The 15376-nt window shown below is 36.2% G+C and overlaps 1 protein-coding gene across 8 annotated transcripts in view; it reads left to right on the top strand.

Moving 5' to 3' along the window:
• RAPH1 (Ras association (RalGDS/AF-6) and pleckstrin homology domains 1) overlaps positions 1 to 15376 on the top strand; it is a 96154-nt gene that overhangs the window by 52898 nt on the left and 27880 nt on the right. For 5 of the 8 annotated variants that reach the window (XM_037741481.1, XM_017536858.1, XM_037741484.1 and 2 more), the window contains exons 5-6: positions 1032 to 1112; positions 7421 to 7495. The exons of 1 other annotated variant lie outside the window; for it this stretch is intronic. In XM_037741481.1, the coding sequence (XP_037597409.1) occupies positions 1032 to 1112; positions 7421 to 7495 (156 nt within the window). The remainder of the gene's footprint in view (positions 1 to 1031; positions 1113 to 7420; positions 7496 to 15376) is intronic. 2 more of the 8 variants (XM_037741483.1, XM_037741482.1) reach the window with 2 other exon arrangements.

The following is a 15376-nucleotide window of genomic DNA, read 5'->3' as shown; positions in this document are numbered from 1 at the left end:
AAAAAAAAAAAAAAAAAAGTCCTTATGAAGTGATAGTTTATTGTATGGAGGGGTGGATATAGAGACAACCAAACAAGTGATTTTGGTAATGTGGTAGGAACTGTGATGGAAAGACGAGAAAATGTTTTTGGTTAAAAAGTTCTTGATGACTTTGAGAATGAATTACAGAATACATCATAACTCAAAGGATGAAGGCTTTAGGGGGAGAAAGATTGCAAGAAATTAAGGGATAAATGAGTGGCTGGGAAGTGGAGGAGGCACCTTCTAGCATGAATTCAGGGAACTTGGCAGTGGAGAGGAGAAGCATAGTTTAGCAAGAGGAGGGTACCCAGAATAATTGAATATTTTTCTCTTCCCCTCACCCTTAATGAACTGATGTAGTTGAGTATCAGAGACTAAAGATAATTCTCTTTCAGAGGGGAATGAATGGGATCTAGAACATGCTTAGCTTTGGAAGGGGAAACAAAACACTTTTATTCATCTAGAATTCGAGGGAAGGATAAAAATATGGGTGTAATTACAAGGTACACTCTAATGGTGAAGATCCTCATGATAAATGGATGTAGTTTTTTCACATGGAGGGAAGTACAGTCATATGAAGAGAGGGAAGAGGGAAGCTAGAAGCTTGAAGAACATGGACACTTAGAACAGGCTTTGAGAGGATGACTTAGCAGAGTGAGGGGAGAAGATTAAGAGCACTGCCAAACAGTGGTTAAGGCCCAGTTGAGGTTTGTTAGCATGAATTGGTATTGGACATAATGTTTCTGCACAATTCTTTCATAGAACCCTACCGTCCAGAAGTGGAGTCAGGTTATCTCTAAATTGTTAAGAGTTAGGATCATCTGGGTCTTACCTTTATAATTTTTGCATGTAAGAGAATGAAAGGTAATTGCATGCAACTTTTCATTACTGTTTTGTTTCATTACTGTTTTGTTTCACTTCAGTGATCATTTTCTCTTCCTGCATCATAATGAGAACTGCCCTGTTCACCTCCTTTACCTATTATTTTCTTCCTTACTGCATTTTCACAGCATGCTATTTCTCTGAGATGTTCCAGCAAGCAGGCCAAGCATCATAGTGGCTTCACAGAAGAACAGGCTGAACTGACACCTGTAAGTTCTATAAACATGCCATGGGGTGACTTAATGAAGACGAATGCATTCATTAGAACTCCAAATGATGAAACCTTTTCATTTAACTTCAATTTTTCAAATAAAAATTAAACTTAATAAATTAGTAAAAACAAGCAACTTTATGATACCATCAAATATTAATACTTCTGGTATGATTATATAGGTGGTAGCATAATTGATGTCAATAATTTTGTATTAGAACCTGAAACAACATGCCTCCTGTAGCTTCAGGGCTTTTGTAAAGTTCTTAAGATATTAACAAATTTAGTTCTTTACAGCAGAGATACCAAGTGGAATGATTCGTCTGCACTGATGCTTAACTGGAAACCTGTTCCTTTCTTTAAAAATGTATTATTTGGTCAAAAATACTATTTGGTCAAAATATACCATTTGGTTGGCAAATCCGGATGCATCAGAGGTGTACTGCCCCAGATGGTAGCCACGAGCCATGTGCGCCTATTAAGTATTTAAAATGCGGTTAATCCAAATTGTGGTGTGCTGTAAGGATAAAATACACACTGGACTTCAAAGACTTACTATGAAACAGAAATGTAAAAAAATCTCATGGCCGGGTGTGTTGGCTCATGCCTGTAATCCCAGCACTTTGGGAAGCCGCGGCAGGCAGATCACTTGAGACCAGGAGTTCAAGGCAGCCTGGCCAGCATGGTGAAACCCTGTCTCTACTAGAAATACAGAAATTCTCCAGGTGTGGTGGCGTACGCCTGTAATCTCAGCTACTCAGGAGGCAGAGGCAGGAGAATTACTTGAACCCAGGAGGCAGAGGCTGCAGTGAACCAAGATCACACCATTGCATTCCAGCCTGAGTGACAGCAAGACTCTCAAAATATATATATTTGTATTAGTTACCTGTTAAAATTTTGGTTATTTTCGGTTAACTAAAAGATATGAATATTTCAGCGTTTTCTTTTTATACTTTTAAAAATTAATGTGGCTGACAGAAAATTTTTAATTACCTTTGTGATGATTTCTACCACCATCTTTACTGTCCAAGTGAAATTTGTAAATAATATAACCTACTTACATACCTACTTTTTATATGAATGTAATGCCCCAACACCTAGTATGAAGGAGAAATAACGAGAAAGTAATTTATAATAAAGTAATATATCTGTTTCAGTATCTAAATGCTTAGTTGCCACTATTAAAAGACATAATGAAGTAGTCAAACCTTACACATACCTATAATCAAGAACTTTGGGTTTAAGAGAAGTGAAATTAGAAGTCTTTTTTTTTTCTCAAGAAGTACAGGAAAAAGAACAAATATGAGTGGACTCCAGAATTAAAACATGTTACAATAAGTGATAGCATATGTGACATACTTGTATATGCTATGAGAAAAGGGGAAATAATCTTAATTGAAGTAGAGATAATGTGCTAAGACAGTTATAGGCAAGCAGAGAAAATGGGAACATGTAAAATTCTTGCAAATGAGATAAGATTATCATTTGCAATGACAAAATCATTTCAGTGTTATAATGTGGGATGAGGTGGTAGTAATAAAATGACTTTATCTGATTTTTTACAATGTAGATTTTTTTTATCGTCCTATATATTTTATTTAATTTTTTTGAGATGGAGTCTTGCTCTATTGCTCAAGCTGTAGTACAGTGGCATCATCTCAGCTCGCTGCAATCTCCACCTCCCTGGTTCAAATGATTCTCCTGCCTCAGCTTCCCAAGTAGCTGGGACTACAGGTGTGTGCTACCATGCCTGGCTAATTTTTGTATTTTTAGTAGAGATGGGGTTTCACCATTTGGCCAGGCTGGTCTCAAACTCCTGACCTCAGGTGATCTACCTGCCTTGGCCTCCCAAAGTGCTGGGATTAGAGTCATGTGCCACCATGCCCAGCCTTTCATACTATATATTTTATATGACAGCAGTAGTATGAAATATTTTAAAACAATTTTTACTAATAAAGCTCATTTCATGTTTTCACTAATTTAATATTATTTAGTTCTTAATTCTGTTAAAAGGAATTCCAAATTTCTCCTATCATACTGGCATGTGACAGTGCACACTGCCAGTTGTACCAGCAACTCTTATTTCAAGCTAATTTTCCGTTGGTGAAATTATTTTCCAACATTACGAACAGCTCTTTGTAAACTCAGAACAAAAGAAAGTGCAGACTTCTTTCAATTTATTTTAGAGGGCAATAGCACTCCTGGAAAATTCATTCATTATTAAAATTATTCAAAACACTTTTTATATGTAAAATGAAATTAGGTTCTAAGATTAGATTGTTATAAACAAGATTTCCTATCTCTATGACTTTCCGTCTAAGAACATTTAAAAATCATGTGGAATGCTGGACTTTTATTGTTGTTACTACCATTGTACCATGCTTACAAGGCATCTAGCATTTTCGACTTCCCAATAAATACCAGTAAGTCTCCCTCTCCTCTTCATTGTGGCAGCCCAAAATGTCCTCAACATTTTCTGAAATTCCTGCTTAAGGGTAGAACTACCCTCTTTGAGAACCATTCTTTGCCCTCTGTTTCTACTCTGCCATGCTGCTCCAGCAGCCTCTTAGTCATCATCCAGGACTGTAAGCTTTTTCAGAATTACTTTCTTAAGCCCCTAATTTGGGGTTAGATACTCCTCTCCTTGCTCACCTATCTCTTACACTGTTTTGTAGTTGTAAGTTGGTCTGCATCTCCCTATTAGACTGTGGGGCATTCTGTGAGGCAAGGAATGCCCATCTTGGGTACCTTTCCATCTTTGCTGGCATAGTTCCAGGCTCAAAAGTTGGAACCTAAAAAATCGTTGAATAAATGAAGAGGAAAAGAAAGAAATAAACCATTAAAATGGATTAAAAATAAGCCCCTGACTTTGTGTCTATAGTTGGTGAATAAAAGAAAATATAAGAAGGCCCTGTTTATATGAAGCTATGTGCATTTTTGTTAACTGGCAACACAGCCAAAACTGAAGGCTGATTGGATGGCATGCCCAAACCATTATCTTTTTTTTAAACTAAGCATTTAAAATATATTCCTAAACAGAATGGGCCGACTTAGCCATAGTAACTGCTGATCTCCATAGCAGAACCACCCACAAAGACACAGACAGCACTGATTTTTTTCCCCATTGATTAGGGTGAAAAATGTACAACTTGTTTCTGAACCAGAACTACAATTTCTGCAGTTAAAAATGTTTCACTGATAATATGGCCCTGATAGAAATTATGTAGTTTTAAAACTATGTAATTTACTTTCCTTAGTCGTTCAGCTTTGTACCACTCTTCTCACCCTCTTGCATCCTTCAGTAACCAGTTTCACCCCACCCCTGCCCCTTTTTTTGGAAGAGCAAGGAATTCTAGGATCAGTGTTATGGCTGTTACCACTTAGAGGAAGATACTTTATTTTATTTTTTGAGACAAGGTCTCTCTCTGTTGCCCAGGCTGGAATGCAGTGGCATAATCCTAACTCACTGCAGCCTTAAGCTCCTGGGCTCAAGTGGTCCTTCTGTCTCAGCCTCTTGAGTAGCTGGGATTACAGGTCAAGCCACCGTGCCCAGTGGAGTTTGCTGTTTCTGGTTTCTAGACGTTTGTTGCTTCTGCTACAAATACCTGTAATTTAAATAGAACCTGGAGACCTGGCCTTCCTCACTGCTAATAACTAAAGAGTGAATAGCTACGTAACCATCCATGCAGGATGTAATTTATGATCATGTTTAGCTATTGTTTGTGGTCTCATTTTTTGAATGTGGCATATTTTGGGACCACCAACCATAATGATTACCCTCTTTTTATTTTAAGCTATTTAAATAGTTTAACATTTCAAAATAGACAACTATTCTGTGTCATTAAACAGATACAATTAAATATCATTGCCTCATACTTACCAAATTATCAGTTTTTTGGTGATTTGAAGTCTTGAGGTCATGAGATGGAGAACTGATTAAATCTTTTTTTTTTTTTTTTTTCTTTAAGAGCTTAAATTTGAATTTAATGTTTGGAATTACATTTACCAAATCGTAGTTTGTTTTGATGGCCTGAGGCAGATTTTAGTTTTTAAAATTTGAAATATAATTATCTGAATATAGATACTCTACTCACTTGGAGATCTTTTTTCTAAAAAAGTAATTTTTATAAGATAAATAGTAAGTTTTAAAGAAAGTAATTTCTTGAAATATGTTATATATGTTTTACATAGTAATTGTGTAACAATACATTTTCCCCATTATATTTGAATAGTAAAAAATGAATGGGAATAAGAGCAATGAAAGTTATAGTTGCTCTTTTATTTTTATTTTTAGGTGAAAGCAAGTTTATTAGAGAAGTAAAGAAACATGGCTGGGCACGGTGGCTCACGCCTATACTTTCAGCACTTTGGAAGGCCAAGGTGGCTGGATTACCCAAGGTCAGGAGTTCAAGACAAGCCTGGCCAACGTGGTGAAACCCTGTCTCTACTAAAAATACACAATTAGCTGGGTGTGGTGGCCCATGCCTGTGAACCCAGCTACTCAGGCGGCTGAGGCAGGAGAATTGCTTAAAGCCGGGAGGCAGAGGTTGCAGTAAGCTGTGATCATACCATTGCACTCCAGCCTGGTTGAGAGAGTGAGACTCTGTCTCAAGGAAAAAAAAAAAAAAAAAAAAAAAGAACTAAAGAAAACCAAAGAATGGCTACTGTTTTAAATTGTGCTTTTTGTTCTTTGTTTTTCCCAGTTCCCTCCCTCTTCCTTGGCTGAGCATTAACCTCAAACTAAATTGAATTTTCAGAAATTTCCACTTACCTAGTGTCTTTATGGAGCAGTCAGTCAGTCTTACCTTTAGGAGAACTACACAATCTAGTTAAATGAGGACCTAGGGATAGTTTTGTCTGTTCTTATTGTTTGACTTTGTTAGTGCTAATCTTGGTGAATATGTCTAATTTAAAAAAAATTGGAACAATGATAATTGTCACCTGTAACAATGTTTTTAATCTTGAAGTAGTATGTTTTATCATCTATGAACATATAGGTACTTTCTTTTTTTTCTTGAGACAAGAGTTTTGCTCAATTTCTGCTCACTGCAACCTCTGCCTCCTGAGTTCAAGCGATTCTCCTTCCTCAGCCTCCCTAGTGGCTGGGATTATATATAGGTACCTGCCAGCCGCCTGGCTAATTTTTGTATTTTTAGTAGAGACAGGGTTTCACCACTTTGGCCAGGCTGGTCTCAAACTCCTGACCTCAGGAGTTCCACCCACCTTGGCCTCCCAAACTTCTAGGGACCATGTACTTTCTTGTAGTGGGTAATGCTCTAGTGTTTGTTTGCATTAATTTCTTTGCAAATAATTTGTCAAGAATAACTTGACCTGTATTTAGATTTATAAAATGTAACAGAATATTTTCTATACTTTTACTCAGCTGTATTGTACATTTTTTTAAAATGGTGATTAGTCACTATGTAGCATTAAATACTAATTTGGAATGTTTTCATGAGAGGCCAATCCAAATTACATATATATCAGAACAACTGCAATTTAAGGATAAATGAAATACAATTGTAATATAACATATTACTGAAAAGTTATTAAGGGGTGAATGATAACGAACTATGCCATTCACAGATAATTTTCAGGAAGACAATTGCTTGAATTAATCAATTTAAGTGTGTGACACTTCTGAATATTTTGTTAATGTCATTTGCGATGCAAATTCTTTACTGTGCAATGTACTCCTATTTATATTCTGATATGAGTGGGTTAACAAAATTGTACTGAAAACAGGTATATCCATCAGGCAAAATATTGAATATTTTTCCTCTTGGTGCAGCTATGATTGAATTGATCAGAAATACTTGGAAAAGTTTTTCAAAATAATGTCTTATTCAAATCAAAATAACTATTTAAAGCTATGTAGGTCTTGATAGACTTCAACAAGAGAAAGGAAGTTTAGTCATTGGTCTCTGACATGCATTTATTTGTGTGCTGTGTATAGTGTTCATGAATGCTGGCCTAGAAGGCAGACTGGCTCTGTGATGTTTGTACTATCCATTTTCCCAAAATGTAGTATCCATTTTCCCAAATAGGGAGGGATCAGCAGGGATCAGCAGGAGTCAGCTGGAACACACCTATGGGCACAAATGATGTCTTTACTTTCCTCTTCCTTTTCTTTTTCTTTTTTTTACTTTTCTTTGTGGACATATTTCATTCAACTTAGGGGAAAGATACGAGATAGATTATGGAGAATCATTCTTTACTTTGTCTACTTTATGTTTTAAACACAGAAAACCTCCACTGACTTCTGTTATTGCCTTTTTTTTCTCTCTCTCTCTTTTTTTGCACAAGCACTCCTATCTGGACAGGGAAACCTCCCTTCTTCTGAGAAACATTGCAGGAAAACCTTCTCATTTGCTGACCAAGGTGATACTTCTTTCCACATGCATGTTAACTATTTATTGCCTTGTAGGTAGAACATGATTTCTGTTTTTGATCATGCTCTTATATTATTATTTTCTTATTCTAGCATCTTTGTCGTTAATAGAGATACTTTTTCTTTACAGAAGGTAATTATTTATGATCTTAATGACTGTCAGGCAATATTGAGAGTATAAAATATATTCAGTAATTTTCACTAGTTTTTAAACTTTTGTAAATGCCTAATAATCTTCCCTAGTATGTTGTACTTTTTCTAGTTTAACACTATTGCATTTTAAAGTCTAAAAAACATTGCTTTAATTGTAATTTTTACTACTAATAGTTATCCATGCTCTGAGTTTCTTTAGTAAACTTTCTTAGTTCTTTAATTATCATCTCTTTAATTAAGACATTTACTCATATAAACAGAATCTTAGTTAATATTAATTTAGTCAAATTGGAAGAGGAAGCTGCAATTTTAATTGTCCAGTTTTCTGTGCTTGGAATGTTTTGAATCAGTCCAGCCAGATTTTCACTGGGCTGGTATTTTATACTCATTAAAAATCTTTTAGCCATTATCATCATTAACTAGATAATAATATAATAGGGAAGTTAGATTGCTTTCTACCTCTTTTTAAGTCATGTTTTTATTTTATTAGCTTATTTAAATATTAAATACAAGAATATCAGACTTATTTCTGAAAAATATACATAGTTATGGGTAATGTCCCTAAGTTTTTATTATTGTATCTGAGGTTTGTCTGCTTTAATTTCTTTCTAACCTTGTGCATTGATGAAAGAAGATGGTAGACCAAAATTAAAATCTCCCCAAGAAGCACCTCAAAGACCCTTGAACAAAGTCAACAGTAAGACCTTTTCTCTACCCTGAGTTTCTCTCCTTAAAGCAGATCTATGACTGGTGGTAGAAGTTTCAAGATCAGGGAAGTGTAAAAGTCTAAGCCAGTTATAGCTCTTTTTCCGTTTTCCTCAGCTCTCCCTTCTTCATTCTTTATTTATTCTCTTTCCCTAGAGTCCACACTTATATCTTCAACTAGGATCTCTATTCTAGTTGGATCTCTCTCCCAAGAGCACATTTCCAGATGGCTGTTAGGCATTTCCTAGAAGATCACCACCATCTTACCAGTACCTTAAATCCCACAGGTCTTTAGTTTACTTACCTACATTATCCCTGGGGTCCATAATTTATATCCGTCGTCATCTTTTCTGTTTCTGTTTAGGATGCTGCCATTCTCCTAGTTACCAGCTTTGAGCCCTCTGATCATATTTGCTACCTTTCTTTTCATTTAATGTCTCCAATTTCTAATGAGGCTCAGTAAATCTGCAGGATTTACTGAGCACACCCATTCGTTGCATTCCCTTTGCCACCACTCTACTACAGGTTCACTCTTAGCTCTTTATGTGTGCCTGTCCCTCTTCCAATCCATTTTATTATACACGGCTCTCAGATTAAATTTACTATTTTCCCATTTTCATTGCCAATTCAACAATATTTATTGAGCCATGAATTGCTGGGTGCTGGGATATAACATTGTATAAAATGTACCTATTCCCCACCCTCAGGAGCTCACAGTCTACTGAAGATAGATAATAAACAGTGACAAGCAAGCATGTAAAGAAGTTTTAAATCACATTAGGTGTTATGAAGGAAACAAAGGAGTAGAACATATTGGGGAAAAGATTCGGGGTACATTTTATTTAGATGGTGAGATCAGAGGGTTCTAGGAGGGTAACATTTAAGCAAAAGCCTGAAGGATGCAAAGAAGCCAGCCTGGGGCACAAGGGAGTGTTCCATGTAGATAGGTCAAGGGAAAGCACTTGGCATGTTTGAGAAATTGAAAAAAAACCATTTTGCCAGAGTCACCCTAGTTGAATAAAAGTACAAGTGTCTTGATTTGGGTTTGGAGAAGCAGGCAGGAGGAGCCAGATCACTCAAGCCATACTGAGGCTTTTTTATTTTTCTCTAACTGCAGCTGGAAACTTGAATAAATAACTTCATTTATCCATTCAACGAATATTTACTGAGTATCTACTATGTGCCAGACAATGTTTTTGACCCTGGAGCTACAGAAGTGAACAAAACAAAGTTCCTACCACAAACAGAGTTATTTTTTGCAAGTTTTGAATAAACATGGTCAGTGGCTATGCCTGTAATCCCAGAAGGGAGGCTAAGGCAGGTGGATTGCTTGAGCCCAGGAGTTAAAGACCAGGCTGGCTAACATAGTGAAACCCCGTCTCTAAAAAAAATACAGAAATTAGCCTGGCTTGGTGGTGCATGCCTGTAGTTCCAGCTACTCAGGAGGCTTAGGTGGGAGAATCACCTAAGCCCAGGAGGTCGAGGCTGCAGTGAACCGCGATCACACCCACTGCACTTTAGCCTGGGCAACAGAGTGAGACCCTGTCTCCCCGCCAAAAAAACAAAGTTTAAAGATAAACAACAGTCATTCCTTGGTATACACAGGGAATTGCTTCCAGGACCCCCATTGATACCAAAACCTGCACATACTCAAGTCCTGAAGTTGGTCCTGACACCTTGGACATGAAAAGTCATCCTTCTATATAATGAATTATTTTCATTATTTACTTTATTTAATTGTTATTATTATTTTTGAGACGGAGTCTTCCTCTGTCACCCAGCCTGGAGTGCAGTGATGCCATCTCGGCTCACTGCAACCTCCGCCTCCCAGGTTCAAGCAATTCTCCTATCTCAGCCTCCTGAGTAGCTGGAATTACAGGCACATGCCACCACTCCCAGCCAATTTTTGTATTTTTTTTTTTTAAGTAGAGATGGGGGTTTTGCTATGATGGGCAGGCTGGTCTTGAACTCCTGACCTCAGGTGATCTGCCCGCCTCAGCCTCCCAAAGTGCTGGGATTATAGGCATGAGCCACCATGCCTGACCTAAACAGGGAAATTTGCATCCTGAGAATACTGTATTTTCTATCTGAGTTTGATTAGGAATGCAGAACCATCCAGTATGGAGGGCCAAATGTATTTACAGAAAAACATTTGCATATGTAGCTCAAACTTAGGTTTTTCAAGGATCAGCTATGGCTGTTACTGTTACTATTTTGATTCTAAGCAGTGTTATGTAATAACTATTTAATGACCCTTAAACTGCTTATATCACTCCAAGTTCTATTTGAATCATTTTAATTTACATAACTTTTTATTGTAATCTGTGAAATAAACTAGATCCTGAAGAAATTATTAACCACTGTTTAGCCCCTTAATTTGAATTGGGTTTGTTCTGAACCCACAAAGCTTAAACTTCTCAGCTGAAGGAACAGCTTAGCAACAGTAGCACTTTAAGTATTCTTATTTTTACACCATAGAGAATGTTCTAACACTTTGTCACCACAGTGTTGGCTTTCATTTAATCATAGGATCTTCACCTAGTTTTTGTCCTTTATGTAAATTTGAGGAGGCTTGGCATTTGGTAGTTATTGATAGCCACACAGGAGTTTTTCAGTAGAAAGTGGATTGTCTCTTACCCTTTAAGAGAAGGTATAGGAGAGAAATTTAAGATTTTATATGTGTGAGGTATTTTTTTTACTTATATTTGTGAAGAAAGGGATAGTCAAAGGATATGGGGCAGAAGACTTAATACCTGACTTTGGCACCAGAACATGAGATGAATAAAGCTTTGTCTTTTGTATTAAATTTGGGCTGTAAACATCAAATGTAGATTTGCATTGCCTTTATAAATAAACTATTGGAAATCTTCTAAGTATGTCATCTAAACATATAGCAAACGTTTGTTGTTTTTTTCTGTATTGTACAATACCCCATGAACTTAAGACAATTTTTATTTTTCCAAAGTTGTTATAGTTAAAAGATATGGTGATTGCTTAAATATAGTAGACACATAGAACTCTCTGAGAAAGAGCTTATTACCGACAGGAAGCATAAAAATATTAGGAGTCTTGCAATTTGACATAAGCATTTTTATTTTCAGTTTTGTTCCAGGGATGATATTCAGACACTAAAAGAGGTATCATGATTAGTTCTATTTCTTCAAAAAGCTGCTAGCAAGGATTATCCTTTAATAAAACTAGAGAAGTATAAACTACAGTATGCCTAGGTTGAAATTAAACCAGCTCTTAAATTTTAATTTCATACAGTTTTAACATGGACTAATTTATATAAGCATAAAGAGTAGCATTTTGAGCAAATGGAAAAGCAGCTGGATTTGGATTTGTTAAAATAGCCCCCCATCTAGCTGCTTTATAAAAATTTCTTATTGATGGTTAGGAAATCTAATTGGTTTAATGTATGTCAGTTGGTTACACACCCTTTTTTGGCCGGGGGGGGGGGGGACGGAGTGTTACTGTTTCACCCAGACTGGAGTGCAGTGGCGTAATTTCTACTCACTGCAACCTCCGTCTCCTGGATTCAAGCTATTCTCCTTTTCTCAGTCTCTTGAGTAGCTGGGATTACAAGTGCCCATCACTGCGCTGGCTAATTTTTGTATTTTTAGTAGAGATGGGGTTTCACCATGTTAGCCAGGCTGGTCTTGAACTCCTGACCTCAGGTTATCCACCCAGCTCGGCCTCCCAAAGTGCTTGGATTACAGGTGTGAGCCACCGTGCTTGGCCAGTATTGTACATTCTATGCATATATATGATAACATACGTCCACCATTGTAGTATTACACAGAATAGTTTCATGGGCACTGAAATAGTCTATGCTCTGCCTATTCATTCCTCCTTCCTCCTTAACCCCTGGCAACCACTAATCTTTTTATTGTCTTTATGGTTTTGACTTTTACGGTGTCATGTAGTTAGAATTATACACTAAATAGCTTTCTGAGATTGGCTTCATTCACTTAGTGTTACACACTTCATGTTCCTTCATGTCTTTTCATGGCTTTACAGCTCATTTCATTTTAGTGCTGAATAATATTCCATTGTCAGGATGCACCATAGTTTATCTGTTACTTACTGGATGACATTTTTGTTGCTTCCCAGTTTTAGCATTCATGAATAAGGTTGCTGTAAACATCCACGTACATGTCTTTGTAGACATCAGTTTTCAACTCATTTGGGAAAATACCAAAGAGCACAATTGCTGAATTGAATTGTATGGCAAAAGTACCTTTAGTTTTGTAAAAAACTGCTAGACTTCTTCCAAAGTGGCTGTACCATTTTACATTCCCACTAGCAATGAATGAGAGTTCCTATTGTTCCATATCCTTGCCAGTATTTGGTGTTGTCAGTGTTTTGGATTTTGGCCATTCCTAACAGGTGTGTACTGGTATCTCATTTTACTTGTAATTCCCTAATGACAAATAATGTTAAGCATCTTTTTATATGCCTACTTACTAGCTGTCTTCTTTAGTGAGTTATCTTTTCAGATCTTTTGCCTATTTTTAAAATCATGTTCATTTTTCTTTTAAGGAGTTTTAAGAGCCTCCTCTCTCTCTCTCTCTCTCTCTCTCTCTCTCTCTCCCTCTCTCTTCTCTCAACAGTTACCAGATTTGTCTTTTGCAAATATTTTTCTCCAAGTCTGTGCCTACTTATCTTCTCATTCTCTTGAATATTCCTTTTTTTTCTCAGAAATATGTTCAGCTTTGAGGGCATCTTCTATACTTTTAAAATGATACATTTACAGATTATATAATACCATAAAGAATTTGGCCTTTTAGAAGTTCATGTTTGGCGGGGCGTGGTGGCTCATGCCTGTAATCCCAGCACTTTGGGACGCTGAGGCAGGTGGATCACTTGAGGTCAGGAGTTCGAAACCAGCCTGGCCAACATCGTGAAACTCTGTCTGTAATAAAAGTTCAAAATTAGCTGGGCATGGTGGCGGGCACCTATAATCCCAGTTACTTGGGAGGCTGAGGCAGGAGAATCGCTTGAACCCAGGAGGTGGGGGTTGCAGTGAGCCAAGATTGTGCCACTGACTCCAGCCTGGGCAACAGAGAAAGACTCCATCTCAAAAAAAAAGGAAAAAGAAAAAAGAAGTTCATGTTTGTATTCCAAATGTACAAAACATTGATTCCACATACCAGCTTTTCCTTTTCAGACTTTAAATTTACTTTTCAGGAATATGAAGTGAAACTTGTAAATATACCTTGGTAAATTTTCATTTTTGCAATTCATGACAATACAAGGATGTGGCAAATCAGCCATGCGGAATATAAGAAGATCATTATCCCATTGAGAAAATATTCATGAAACTTCTGCCGCCTTCTTTCTCTTCCCCCAAAATTATCAAGTAACTGATTTCATAAAAACTGCTGGAAAATGCTAGTATTGCAGATTCCTTTATAAAGTAGTGCTCTATTCATTAAAAATGCATATAAGTTTGGGTAATTTACCTAATAATTTTGTTTCTTTAAGACTCAGAATTCTAAAAACTGAAGAGTTTTAATGACGGTAATTTAGTTTCCTCATTTTATAGTTTGTTTTAAAAAGAGAAAAATTTGTATTTTAAAATGTAGTCAACATGTTTTATAATTCTGCTATTTGTTTATTTGCATAAAGGATTCTTTAAAAATAGGATGATTTAATCTTTAGTTAGATGAATATATAATAGTGTAAGAATTGAGTCTTAGCCCTCTCTATTTTTAAACTAAAGTTTTTTGTTTTCTGCATAATTGAGTTTACAGATAGTATTTCCAGACCTTGGTTATTATGTTAATTCACTGGTTCCTTTCATTGGAAGGGATCAGATTTCTGGCAACCAAGCTCACTGCCTTCCCTAACTACTGTTTTCTTCTCTGTTCCACAGAATAGTAAATGCTAAGCTTGAAATGATGGGAAACAGCCTAGAGTATAAAATAGAAAGAAAAGCAGTTCATAAATAAGAAAGCCAATAGAATTTAGGCAGACAGAATAAATGTATAAACTGAATTGAGTTTCACTTTTTGTTTTTTGCCCTGGAAGCTTTAGCTTTTTAATGAAGAATAACATATGGATTGTGGTTTTCATCACAATGCAGAGAGGATAAAGTTTGGCTGATATGATTAGTTTTTTTCTTTTTAGACTTAAAGGAATATATAAGATGGAAGTTTAATTTTATTTTATCTTATTTATTTTTTTATTTATTTTGAGATGGAGTCTTGCTTTGTTGCCCAGGCTGGAGTGCAGTGGCATGATCTCGACTCACTGCAACCTCTACCTCCCAGATTCAAGCAATTCTCCTGCCTCAGCCTCCTGAGTAGCTGGGATTACAGGCGCCCACCACCACACCCAGTTAATTTTTGTATTTTTAGTAGAGACGGGGTTTCACTATGTTGGCCAGGCTGGTCTCCACTCCTGACCTCAAGTGATCTACCCACCTTGGCCTCCCACAGTGCTGAGATTACAGGGATGAGCCACTGCACCTGACCAAGAAGTTTTCATTTTTCTTACATATTTTCCAGAGTAATCAAAAGCCTAGAAATAGAAAAGAATCCTTTATAAGCAAAGGTTTACTTATACAAGTTTTTTTAAAATTGGAGATTAATGCCACAGCATATTATGGCCTATTGCTGGAAATTACAAGTAAGTACCAGTATTAGAGTACTATATGCTAATTCAGAAAAAAATAGACAAATAGTTTAAGTATATTTTTAGTTGTTATAATTTTTATTGCTTTTTAATCTAAGTTTTCTAAGGTAGAAGTTACTAGAAATTTTAAGTTATTTGGAAAATTATATTTAGCATTTAAAAATCTTGTCAGTGAATTAATAGAAACAAATTTTGAGTTTACTGACATGAGATGTTGATTACTTTATATGATATTCCAAAGCAGAGTGAAACTTAGGCAATAAAGAAGCTTCCTGTGTTTTAATTGGTATATTAATGAGACTGTATCTACACTTTTTATTTTTTAAAGGGTTCTTATGTGGTTATAAATAAGTAAATATTTTTTGCTGTGGATA

Source organism: Cebus imitator, unplaced genomic scaffold (assembly GCF_001604975.1).
Source record: "Cebus imitator isolate Cc_AM_T3 unplaced genomic scaffold, Cebus_imitator-1.0 Scaffold101, whole genome shotgun sequence".
NCBI lineage: Eukaryota > Metazoa > Chordata > Mammalia > Primates > Cebidae > Cebus > Cebus imitator.
Note: the sequence above shows the minus strand (reverse complement) of the source record. Positions and strands in the feature narration are given on the sequence as shown.